The sequence below is a fragment of the Geotrypetes seraphini genome, chromosome 2 (assembly GCF_902459505.1).
Source record: "Geotrypetes seraphini chromosome 2, aGeoSer1.1, whole genome shotgun sequence".
NCBI classification, from domain to species: domain Eukaryota; kingdom Metazoa; phylum Chordata; class Amphibia; order Gymnophiona; family Dermophiidae; genus Geotrypetes; species Geotrypetes seraphini.
The window spans coordinates 191577086-191590662 of NC_047085.1; the positions used below are offsets into that span (position 1 = coordinate 191577086).

General features: G+C 41.5%; 1 protein-coding gene across 2 annotated transcripts in view; it reads left to right on the plus strand.

Annotated features, from left to right (window-relative positions):
- DEK (DEK proto-oncogene) overlaps nt 1-10444 on the plus strand; it is a 151159-nt gene extending 140715 nt beyond the window's left edge. For both annotated transcript variants that reach the window (XM_033934578.1, XM_033934576.1), the window contains exons 9-11: nt 1814-1980; nt 5544-5612; nt 8599-10444. In XM_033934578.1, the coding sequence (XP_033790469.1) occupies nt 1814-1980; nt 5544-5612; nt 8599-8610 (248 nt within the window). In that variant the 3' untranslated portion in view covers nt 8611-10444. The remainder of the gene's footprint in view (nt 1-1813; nt 1981-5543; nt 5613-8598) is intronic.
- Nucleotides 10445-13577: the final 3133 nt, after the last annotated feature.

Consider the following 13577-nt stretch of genomic DNA (forward strand, 5'->3'; position numbering starts at 1 on the left):
ATGTTCTATGTTAATACCCTTCAAAATTTGTGCCCCAGCTGAATCATATCTCCCCTGTCTCTCCTTTCCTCTAGGGTATACATATTCAGGGCTTCCAGTCTTTCCTCATACGTCTTCTGTCGCAAGCCTCCTATCATTTTCGTCGCCCTCCTCTGGACCGTTTCAAGTCTTCTTACGTCCTTCGCCAGATATGGTCTCCAAAACTGAACACAATACTCCAAGTGGGGCCTTACCAATGGCCTGTACAGAGGCATCAACACCTTCTTGCTTCTACTGGCTACGCCTCACTTTATTCAGCCCAGCATTCTTCTGGCAGCAGCTATTACCTTGTCACACTGTATTTTCGCCTTTAGATCTTCAGACACTATCACCCCAAGGTCCCTCTCCCCGTCCGAACATATCAGCTTCTCTCCTCCCAGCATATATGGTTCCTTCCGATTATTAATCCCCAAATGCATTACTCTGCATTTCTTTGCATTGAATTTTAGTTGCCAGGCATTAGACCATTCCTCTAACTTTTGCAGATCCTTTTTCATATTTTCCACTCCCGCTTCGGTGTCTACTCTGCTACAAATCTTGGTATCATCTGCAAAAAGGCACACTTTTCCTTCTAACCCTTCAGTAATGTCACTCACAAACATATTGAACAGGATTGGCCCCAGCACCAAACCTTGAGGGACTCCACTACTCACCTTTCCTTCCTCCGAGCGACTTCCATTAATCACCACCCTCTGGCATCTGTCTGACAGCCAGTTTCTAACCCAGTTCACCACTTTGGGTCCTAACTTCAGCCCTTCAAGTTTGATCAACAGCCTCCTATGAGGAACTGTATCAAAGGCTTTGCTGAAATCTAAGTAAATTACATCTAGCATATGTCCTCGATCCAGCTCTCTGGTCACCCAATCAAAAAATTCAATCAGGTTCGTTTGGCACGATTTACCTTTTGTAAAGCCATGTTGCCTTGGATCCTATAACCCATTAGATTCAAGGAAGTACACTATCCTTTCTTTCAGCAGCACTTCCATTATTTTTCCAACAACTGAAGTGAGGCTCACCGGACTGTATCAAAATTCAATTATGACAACCCGAGTTTTGAACTACAACTGTCTGAGCTCCCCTGGGAGAACGGTATAGAAAATTGAATACATACATAAATACCTGACCTGAAATGTCTTGTTTTGGAAGTGGTCTTTTTTTAGCCCACAGAGTCGATGAACTCCAGGCCTTGGTAGCTTTACAACAGAGTGGTTTTTTGCATGCATCCTATGTTCTTTGTAATTTATTGTCTGCATTCTATTGTTATGCCAACATATTTTTCCAAAGCATCAGGGAATGGGTAGAACGCAAGGGCAATGTGAGTCGATCGCAGAGCCCAGGTTGGGCTCCACAATCAACTCGCGTTGCCTTTGCGATCTACCGGTCAATTGCGATCGACCTTTTGGGCACCCCTGGCCTAGGCATTTAAGCACTATATAAATTTTTAAAATAAATAACAGGTGATATTGTATTCATCCTGCTGCACATGAGTAACTTTGCTTTACCTGTCTGTCTTTGTGTTGATCATATGTGTTGAAATGGAAAGTGTCAAACATAGAAATCATTTTATTAACTGATCCATAATTGGTTCCTTATAAAGAAGGTTCATAGCAAATTTGTATTTGTATTGTAATAACAGCTATATAACATTTTTTTTGATGAGGTTTATAAAGGTTTTGTGTTGGGTTTTTTTTTATGAAGAAGCTTTGCAAATGTGGAAATAGTTTTGACTTATTTACAAATCTTAAGTAAAATATTTATTTTTATACTTTTAAAGGTGCAAAAGTGCTAGATTCAGAAAGTGAATCTGATAGTTCAGATGATGAACCTCTTATCAAAAAGTTGAACAAGCCGCCTACAGATGAAGAACTAAAAGAAACAGTCAAGAAGCTGCTTGCTTCTGCCAATTTAGAAGAAGTCACAATGAAACAGATTTGCAGAAAGGTAAGTATGTATTTTTTTATTTTTTTTTAAATTCTTTATTGATTTTAAAACTTTCATCAAGTGTACAAAAATTGCAATACAATAACATATATTTAATCACTTGTACATCTTAACGTTATATCTTATAATTGCAAATATAACCCTCCCTCTCCCACCTTGAAATCCCTCTAGTAATGTTATTTTTCATATAATATAAATCCTCCCCCCACCCCACCCTTATCTTACATATTAAATATAGATATAATAGAAAAATGGCATTAATCATGACAAAAGGACGTTAATGGTTCCCAAATTTTAATGAAGTTTTTATAATTTCCATTTTGCACCGCTATTGATCTTTCCATTTTGTAAGTATGTATTTTGATATTTAAAACTTCATAAAATGTTCACTTTATTTTTCCTAAAAACAAATGTTTAAGTCTTCACACACACACACATTTTTTTTTACATTCTGCTGTCTAAAAAATGCAGTTTTAAAATGCATTAAAGTAGAAGGTGTTGTATGTGTCAGTGGAACATACTTTACACCACTTTATATAGAAAAACTATATACTTCTGTATGGAAAAACAATTATAGAAATCATTTTTAAAAAAGAAATTAAGAATCAGAGGCCAAAGGATTTGATTGCATAAGTCTTCATACCTTTATCACAACAAATCTACAGACTGTTATCATTCTTAGCCAACAAGCAAAAAAATTGGCGACAAAAAAAAGTCTCCCGTGCTCCTTCGACAATATCCAAAGTCGTGCACCTGACCCAACACCCCCTCCAGAGGCAGAGGAAAGGCCCTGCCAGGGCTGGACAGAAATTGCCTGTTTACCAGTGCTTCCTCTGCTTGCCAGCTGCCACTACTGCTTCAGGTGAGTGAGGGATGGAGGGGACGTCGTCAGGATTGGCTCTGCTGCTTCAGGAATGGAGGGAGGGTTTGCCAAGACCTGCTCTACTGCTTCGGGATCAAAAGGAAGGAGGGAGAGGGTTGTCAGCACCAGCTCTGCTGCTTCAGGAATGGAGGAAGAGAGGGGAGGGGGTTTGTCGGGATCAGCTCTGCTGCTTGAAGTTGGGGGGAGAGTGACCCAGAAAGAATGGAAGAACAGATGCTGGACCCACAAGTGGGGGTGGGGGGATGATAGAGTGAGGTGGGAAGGGAGACACAACTATTTTAACAGTAACTCTCAAGCAGTCATAGTACTGTTCTTATACAATCCCACTTTATTCCGGGACTAGTGGGTTAATTTATTCTACCCACCAGAACTTGTAGGAAGCTTCATAGTCCAGAGACTTAAGCTCCACCCCTCACACCTCAGCGCTGTCTCCTCAAGAATCAGTTTCTTTCCTACAAGCCAGACTGTAGAAGTTTGTCTTTTCTGCTCATGTTAATTTTTGCTTAAATTCATTCTTATCGTTTGCAGTTTTCACGCTTGTGCTGTAGAGATTGTCTGCGGGAGGTTGCAGTCCTTTGGAAAAGTCTCCTTCCAGAGGGTTGGCTGCCTGTCGGTGTACCCTCTGGACAGCCTGTACTTCAGATAGGGGCTCAGGGACTGTTCCTTTGGAAGCTTGCTCACCCCAGGTTTGTCTGCTAGTGGATCGAGTGCAGACTGTGTTGCTCTGTGGGGGCAAGCCCAGGATTGGGGCCAGATTGCATTCCTTTGCTAGGTGTCTGCGTGGCGTATCCGAGGGTGGCAGAAGTACCTGGGTGTGGATGTCCAGCCAGTAGGGTAGTCTGAAGATTTGAAGTCCTGCTTGCCTGCTTCTTAAGGCCAGAGGATCTCCCTGTAAGCTATTTCAGCTCTCTCAGCAGTGTTTTTCCAGTCGGCACATGTCGCAATGAGTACAGACTGACAGCCTGAATTGGCGATTTTGGGGGGCGTCTTAAAAAGGGGGTTTTGGAAGGTTTCCCTGCATGTCCTACCCCTACCCCCTCTTTAAAATCGCCATTTTTGAGAGCTTCTGGTATTTTTCTCAGACTATTTTTATGCAAAATCGGCACCTGCTGTGGCCACCTTGGATTTTTCCAATTTAGAATAAAAATTGTTTTTAGCACTCACAAGCTTAGTTTTTGGAAGAAAATCACTCAGATGGACTCCTCAGGGCAGGATGTGATGTGCTGAATTCATGCCGCCTTTGCAGTAGATGGCTATCTGGTGTGCTGCGGCCACCTCTGGAGGGGGTTTTCCTGCTATTTCTGCCCCAATACCCACAAAAACCTATCTCTGCATACGTACACTGATTGATGCCTTTGGGAATAAATATGGACTGCTTTTCTGGAAAACCACGGATGCCAGAAGAACCTGCGTATAACATGGGTCCCCAAGTTGGTGGATGAGGCTGGGTTATGGCCTCGTGGAGTTCTAGCTTCAGGTACAGGTGGGTCTGGGCCCCGTGGCACTCTCATCACTATGGAACAAGTATACCAGATTGGTGTTCAGAGGGAGGGTGCAACTCGCCACAGGCTGGTCATCACTTGGGTTTTGAACACAGCTGATAAGGACAAAATCTATTCTATTTATCGAAAGTGTTGGGCTCCTCTTATTCAGTGATTGTTCCCAGGTGGTAACTGGCCCCCTACTTCACTTCACAGTCCTTTACCCAGCTAAGGTATGAATCCAGGGTGGCCCCGAGATGTGTTCATCAATTCACACATTTATATCTCACTACTGTCTAGAATCCTATTCCACATGAGAGAGTGGTTTCGACCAAGCAGTTTTTACAGAATTTATTTTCTTCCTAATGGCCAACTCTCCCATCATCCTATTCAATAAACTTTGGAGTCCCACATGTGAGAATATGCTGCCTGCTTGTCCAAGGATAAAGCTCAGTTACTACCGTAACAAGTGTTATCAGGGGACAGCAGGCAGATATTTTCACATCCCCTGGTTGGCTTCTTTGCTTGCGTATGGAACTGAGGAGCTACAAACTGACGTCGGGTGGGAAGGCACTTGCATGTGCAGTCTTGAAGTTTCTTAAGAAGTTTAAAGTGACAGTACACTTTTAGCACTGGCTGTGCTAGGCTCCATGGATGATGTCACCCACATGTGAGAATATCTGCTTGCTGTCCCCAGATAACACCTGTTAAGGTAAGTAACTGTGCTATATGAGTATAATTAATAGATCTGAGAAAACCAGTGATAATTGGATGTTTAAATCTCAGTAGATGATAAGTTTTGAGTCGATAAGGGTGACATTGCTGAGGTCTTTGAAGAGCTATAAAAGCAATATAATTACATGAGATTTAAATTAAAGGTATGCACATGTCCATTTTAGAGAGCAGAATGTGGAAAATGTACAAAAGTGTGAAAGTAAAAGCTAAAACATGAAAATTTTCATCTTATTACTTCTTTGTATTACAGCTTTTTTAAATTAGTACATGTGATAGAAAAAAAAACTAAAGGATTTGCTCTCCTTTGTTTTATTATTTTTTTTATTTGTCTGCTAGCCAGTGCTGATTTGGTGGCATCTGTTTAATTTCATAAAGGTGATTTACAAAGAATGTCTACTTCCTCCCCCTTTAGATTACTGCAACTGTTGGATTTTTTTGTTGTTGATTGTTTTTGCTTATTCTAGGTGAATGAAACCTATCCCAGATATGACTTATCTGATAGGAAAGACTTCATCAAAGAAGCTGTTAAAGAGGTATTTAACTTTTATTGTATTCATTTACAATGTATACAGTATATGCCAAAGTAAAAAGAACTATGAAGGGTGTTTAATAATTTATCTGCCTGAGTATGAAACAAAGCAGCAAGCATGTTGAAGCAAGTCTGTGCATGTTGTGGCTCAGTGCGAGTCTAACATTCCAAGAAATAGGACGAATCAAGTAAGAAACTGCTAGATTTGGAGCACTGTTCAGTGATAACATTTTTCTCATAAAAGAAGGGAAAAGCCAAAAGATCCATGAACGTATGACTGTTGTTTATGGTGAGTCTGCTCCATCATCCAACAAAGTAAAATTTTGTACCAATCAGTTTAAGTGGGGTTGAAGATAACCCTCACACTGGATGGCCTGTGGAAGCAACCTCCACAAAAATATGCAAGAAAGTCAGTTAATTTTGTCAGGTTTCCCAAATAGCTGAAGAAATGGGCATCTCGGCAGGTATACTTTGGAAAATAATTAATGAAAAGTTGAGCATGTCCAAGGTAGTGCAATATGGGTTCCAAGAATGCTGATGCCATGTTAGAAGGCCACGATGCTCCAGTGCTGTCAGGAAAATTTGGAGATGCTCCATGAAGATTGTTAATTTTTTTTTTATTGTTTGGTGACTGGAGATGAGACTTTCCAGATGAGATTTGGGTATATCAGAAATCCTGAGTCCAAAATTGAGTCAATGCAATGGAAGCACAAGTCATCCCTCACCCTAAAACAGTTCAAGACAGAAATATCTGCAGGCAAAATCATGGCAACTGTCTTCAGGGATGATGAACTTTTGCTTCTGCAGAGTAGTGCTGCCCGATTCAGGAAAAAAAAATTGATTCAATTCAGCCTATTGAACTGGTTTATCGATTCGATTTTCTTGCCCAATTGGGTGTTTTTTTCAAACATCCTGGTGGGTCTATTTTATATCCTCTTCACCCCCTTTGCCTTCTCCTAACCACACTGGCGCTGTGGTGTAAACAAAATAAACAAACAAAAAAGACTTTTCCTCTCTCAAATCCTAGCTCACGTTTGCAGTCTAACACCAGCTCTGGAGGAAACATGTTTCAAATCTAGCATATTGTAATCAGAAAATGGAAAATAGAATTAGTTTTTCTACCTTTTGTTGTCTGGTCATTATTCAAATCTTGTTGGTCCCAGGCTCTGGTTGTCTTCTGATAACTTGCTTGCCAGAGTCTCCTTCTTTCTCCGTTCTAACCATCCATCTGCCATCTCTGTCCTCCCCTTCCCTCTCCAGGAGGTCTGGCATCTTTCCTTTTTTTTGTCTCCCTCCACAGATCCACCTTTTCTTAACTACCCTTTCATTCAGCATCTCTCCCTCCTTCCCCACCACCCCAGGGTCCACCATCTCTCCCTTTCTTTTCCCAACTACCTTCCTATCCAGTATCTCTATCCCCCCTCCACACCATCCCTTGTGTCCAACTTCTCTCCCTTTCTGTTCCTTCCCTCCCTAAATCCCATTGTCCATCATCTCTCTCCCTCTCCTCTATTTTTAGACCCATTATTTCTTCCCCCCAAAGTCCGGCAAATGCATGTCTCTTTGAACCCCCCTCCCTCCGTGTACTTCTACACCAGGGCCCCGCCCTAAAGGCGTGCACCTCCCCTTTGAAGGCCTGTCCCCCCTGAAGGCCTATGCCATCATCCCTGGCCTGTCCCCCCTTTGAAGGTCTGACCCCCCCCCCACTTGAAGATCTGACCCTCCCCCCCCCCGAAGGACTGCGCACCCCCCCAGGAAGGCCTCCATGTTCCCCCTGGCCTCCCCGCACTGTTTACCTCATAGCTGCAGTCTGCAGCGAAGATCATGGTTACAGCGTCTTTGTAAACTTGCTTTGAGCTGTTTCCTCTGCTGCGGTCCCGCCCCTCCTCTGACGACAGAGACAGGATCACAGCGGAGGAAACAGCTCAAAGCAAGTTTACAAAGACACTGTAACCGTGATCTTTGCTGCAGACTTCAGCTATGAGGTAAACGGTGCGAGGAGGCCAGGGGGAACACGGAGGCCTTCCCAGGGGGGGTGCAGTCCTTTGGGGGGCCGGGGGGGGAAACCGGATGCCAGGGAGGGGGTGAAAGCCTGAGACCAGCACAGCAGCACTTCCCGACTGACTCTCCCTCCTCCCCTCTAAAGCATGTGCGGCAGCGACCAGCCAGCAAGAGCAGCGCTGCTGCTCCTGCTTTAGGGGGAGGGTCAGACGAATCGGGAAGCTGATTTTTTGGGGGGGTTAAATCAATTTGAATTGATTCACCCAAAGTGAATCGGTGAACCGATTCGAATCGTGAATCGGGCAGCACTACTGCAGAGCATGCCACACAAGACAACCATAACCGGGGAGAGTTAGATCAACATAAAGATCACTTTGCCAAGAGTCAGTCAAGGAAAAAAGATGAGGAAAACTCGCAGCAGGCATGCTGCTACTTCATGACAATGCGCCGGTGCACATGTCACGACAATTACAGGCTGCCATCCAGAATGTGGGTTTCAGCAGCTGAACCATCCACCCTAAAATCCTGACCGGCTCCCTTGGATTATTTCCTGTTCCAAGTTTTGAAGAAATCTCTCAGTGGACAGCAGTTTTCAAGTGATGAAGATATCAAGGAAGCTTTAACGCCTGGTTTGAAGGACAAACAGAAGAATCCTTTTCAAAGGGGTTAAAGTCATTGCAGGAAAAGTGGATGAATTGTATGGAGCTATCAGAGGAATATATAAAAAAATAAAATAAATTTTGTGAAAACTCATATATAGTAAAGGCAAATAAATCCTTAGTGACAATCTCAAAAATATTCATCACAAATAAGTGTTCTTTCTTATCATCCATCTAGACTGGTCCCCCAAAACATCAGTTAGAGGTACAGAATACAGTTCCTAGTGACCTCAATAGTATTACAGCCAGTGCAGCCTAGAGCTAGTCAGTATTTCATGAGAAAATTGAAGGATATTTTGAAAAATGTGTCTTTTTTTTTTTTTCTTACAGTTAATTTCATGATCATCCTTCTGTTTAGGGGGGGAATTGGAGGCTGCTGACCCAGGTCCCTGTAACTTACAAGCTCAGAATATATGACACCAGCAATGGACTGTGTTCTTTTTGTTTTTGTTTTATTTTACCACTTGTGAATAGGCATTTTGTGTATTAGGCAGATACAGTTGTGCTCTCTCTGTCTCAAACTGCCAATGTAAATTACTTTATTAAAAGTATGCTATTTTTAATTGCTGTTTTTTGAAGATTTTATGATATGTGGTTTATGAATATGGGAGGATGATCTATTATCAGGGTTTATCATTTATATTCTTTTTTTTTTTCCTTTGTGATGAAGTAGCCGCTAGAACTTAATGTAGTTTTACTAGGCTGTAATGGATTATCAATATTTTATTAATCCCCTAAAAAAGAGGGAACAAAAATAGCAAAGGCTGATTTTTGACTATTACAGTATTTTTGCATGCTGCTTTATTTAAAGCAGACACCTGTTCAGATAATTCTGGAGGAAAGTACTCATTTGTATGTTCTGAATACTTACTACTGTATATATGCCATAAATACTCGCTATGAAACAAATGTTTTTGTATTTTAAAAATGTGTGTACATAAAACTATTGAAAATTTTTTATATGGGTTGTGTTTAAACATTTTTATTTTTTACTGAATCTTGCAGTATTCACTTGATAGGATATTAAAATTGAACAATAGTATTCATCCCATATGACATCTTGTATCTTTTAAAGGTATTCCACACACTACTTTCTCACATTGAGAGTATGCTGTTTTGTGATTTCTTATGCATTGTTTAAAAAAAAAAAAACATTGTAGCAACATTGAGGGCTTACCATATTTAATGGTTTCTTGGAATTTGCTAAAGCTTTAATACATGCTCTGGAATAATCCAGCATGTATGTGTGGTTTTCACAGAAAATTAAAAGAATACAGCTTTTTAACTGGTTTGAATTAGTTGTTAAATTTAGGCATATTTAAACTGTCCTTTTCTTAGGGCCTCTTTTACGAAGCTGTTTAATGCGGGCGTTTGCAGTAACTGCCCTAACGCCCTTAGGGAATTAAAGGGCTTCAGGGCCATTGCCCCGCAGCAGCTGCTAGCAAGGTTTTGTAAAAGGGGGAGGGTTAAGGGGAGGGAGTTGGTTTGTTTTTGTTTTGTTTTTTTTCTTCTACTTTTCATATGTTCATGCTGTAAAATAATTTTCCTGCGGCTGATGGCATACTTTGGCTTTTTGCATTGGTTTGCAAACTAAAAATTGTTATTGGTACTAGAGTTTTTGAGGGATTGAAGTATGGCTGTTAAGTTTTAAAATCTTATTCTGACAAATTTTTATGATTAAACATAAAAAAATGTTTAAAGCAGAACATATTTTGTAGCCTTTAAACACATTATCAAGTCTAATAACAGATTTTTTTTATTTAGTATATTAATGGCAAAGTATTTAAATTCATCTTTTAGGAGCAATGAAGAATTTGCACATCATAGTGTTCATTAAAAACTAAGATTTTGAAGGAAAACTCAAACCTGATTCGCTATACATTTTTCTAGGCGAAAAGTTAAGAGATTATGCTTTAATACATTTGACCCTCAAAGTTCAGGGCTTAATCAGAAATTTCCCCTGGTCAAAAATCCCTCCTACTTAGTGTGAAATACCTTTAAGAGTACAATCCAATGTATTATACAGTTTTATACTGATTTTACGTTTTCAATATTAACATTGTGTAACTACAGATACATTATACTGCAGTGATGTGACTTGTGTATTTAAATAAAACGTCAATCTACAAGTTAAAGGCTTCATAAATACAATAAATCTGAGTTTTTATATGTGTGAGTTAATTTTCAAGAACTGTATTCATGCACAGATCAAAAGTTTTAATTTTATAAAAAAAATTTTCAAGTATTTGCCCATGTACATCTTATGAAATTACAAGCCAAGCTGTTAGTGTGTTTTGAGAAGCAGCAGTGAATAGTTTTTGATGAGTAGTAAATTTTGTTTTATAGCATTATTTTCACCTGTCTAGATCTTCAAGTATCTTGTCCCGGTTTAGGCGAAATCACAGGTTTCAAAATTTCAGCAGCAATGTCAGATGAGCAGAATTTTTGTCCCATGTTTTCATACCACTTAGCTGCCGTCAAACCAGTGATGTTAGCAGCTCTTTCCTTAGCACCAGCAACAGATAAATCCAGAGACTAGTGGGTTGTGCCCATCTTCCAGCAGGTGGAGATAAGAGTGCTGACTTGAACTTTCTTATAGGATGGAAAGCATCCTGATCATTCAGTATGCTCTTTCTTCAGCAGGTGAGTGGATAGATTCTTCTTAGCTCCTGATCTCTGGGTGTTAGCGCCTGTTCTGGCCTAGTTCAGTTGAGCTATGGGGTGTTCTGGCTGTGCATAGCCAGCTTTAGCGCATACACTTTGTCCCTCCCAAGTTCCTTCCCCACTCTCCCAATTAGGCTGCACTTTTCTCCTTGCAGACTTTAAGAGGGGCTCTCTAGTTGTACAAGCGTTGGTGAGCTCTCCTGCTTCTCTCTGTACTGACAGAGAGAAACTCTAAACTTCTACCGGGTGTTGCAGCTTCTATTCTGCCGGCTTGTGGAAATAGGTGAATACAACTTTAAAAATGTAATTGCTGTCTGGTGCTTTGCAGCTGAATGACAACTTTGCGGTTTGTTGCAGGGATTGTGGCTGAGGCGGTAAAACTTATCATGGCTGGGTAATGGTTGGCATTTAATCCTTCCTATTCTCATCCTCAACTGGAGGAAGCAGGGATTGTGGCTGAGGCGGTAAAACTTATCACGGCTGGGTAATGGTTGGCATTTAATCCTTCCTATTCTCATCCTCAACTGGAGGAAGCAGGGTCTATGCATAGGTATTTTCTGTCAGCATTGGAGGTGGACTCTTTACCCACTCTCCCCTGCTTGACCCGTAGGAAGCGAGCTGTTTCTCCTGTTTTGGGGGGATTTGGAAGGAGACATGCTGGTTAGTGAAGTTCATGATCCCATGGTGGCCTGGGTGTTCCATAAGGAGGAGTTACCTTCGTTTATTCCCAAAGCACTACAAGTCCACCAAAAATAAAAGGATATTAAATAACAGTCTGTCCTCCACAAGAAACCTTTAAATGCTACTGTGAATTAACACGTCACAGAAATGGGAGAAAAAAAGGATCTCAGAAAATCATAACACAGCACACACAATGTTATAGTGTTTGATGCCTGGTTAATAATGTCTTTCATTTATCCTCAAAAAAAAACAAACCTCCCATTGAAAATTGTATCATAAATAATACTTTATTAATGTTTTGTACTAAAATGCATCATTATTATATAGAAATTGTACTTGGCTTGCAATGTCCTTTGTCGTTTCACCAGAATTATCCAGCTTCTTCAGGGGTCAAAAATGATAAATGAGGACAACTTATTTGATCTCCCTGAGTGAATTACCACTAGCAGCAGAGTTACAAGTGCCTGTTGGGCAAAGGGCATTGCATGCTGAATACAATTTCTTCCTTTTTTTTCCCCTCCCATTTAAAGGTTTCTTGTGAACAACAGTAGGAAACACCCTAAGACCTTCCCGATATATTAAGCCATGTTAAAATTGATTTTATCTCAATGGTCCTTGCCTGACGTGGGCCTGCGAGTAGCGAAGGCCATAGCTCACCTTTATCTGGTATCACAGGAGGAACTGGCTAAATTGAGGGTTCCAAAGATGGATTCTTTAGTGGTGGCAGTAACCAAAAAGGCCACACTTCCAGTAGAAGGGGACCATTGCCCTCAAAGATGTACAGGATAGGAAACTTAGTCATCCCTAAAAACGTCCTTTGAGGTTTCTGTTCTCTCATTGCAAGCAATCATCTGTAGTTCGTATGCAGCCAGGGCTTGTCTTAACTGGGTGTAACAGATCACAAACTCATTGGTGGAGTCTGGTACTCGGTTTCTGGTCAAGTTTCCTGAGGTTGAAACAGGGCTAGATTATTTAGCAGATTCTCTATATGATCTTATTAGATCATTAGTGAAGCAGATGTCCTTGATAGTGACTCTGGAGGTAGTCCTTTCAGCTCAGTAGCATAAGAGATCTCATCATCAGTCCCTGCTGTGTCAGTGGTCGCCAGTGTTACAGGATTATGACAAGAAACTTTGGACATCTGTGGCTCTTAGCAGTATGGACTGGTGGCTGCAGGACACCAACCTCCAGGGCATACCTGTAGTCTCATCCAACTGGTTACAAGTGACAATGGACGCGAGCCTTAAGGGCTGGGGAGCGCATTGCTTGAATCACAATCACAGGGTAGTTGGTTTGTAGAGGAAGCTCAATGGCCCATCAGTCACCTGGCATTGAGCGTAGTCTGCAAGGTTCTGCTTGCCTTTCAACTGCTGTTAGAAGGCAAAGCCATTTGAGTGTTGTCCGTCATTGTCACAGTAGTGGCACATGTCAAGAAGCAGGGGGCTCACAAGTGCCACACTGGCAGTGGAGATACAATCACTCCTCAGCTGGGCAGAGACGCATCTCTCAGTTCTCTCAGCAGCCCACATAGCAGGCACTCTGAATGTTTGGGTGGATGTTTTAAGCCAGAACTACCTGGACCAGGGTAATGGGAGTTAACACTAAGGGCTTTTTGCACACTCAGAAGCGGGGGATGAAAGTCATGGACCTCATGGCCACCAATTGCAACTCCAAGACACCACGGTTTGTGAAAGAGAAGTTAACTCAGTGGGCATAGATGCACTTCTTCAGCCTTGGCCATAGACAAGATATTCTATACATCTTTCCTCTATGGCCCATGATAGGCAGGGTGCTCCATCGAGTAAGCCAGCATCCCAGCCTGGTGATTCTGGTGGCTCCGGATTGGCCTCAGTGATCGTGGTATGCATATCTGTCTGATTAAAGTGAAACTCCAGCAGAACGGATAGCACCATGTGAACAGATATGCCCACCTCCAAAAAAACAGATTAAATGGATACCTAACA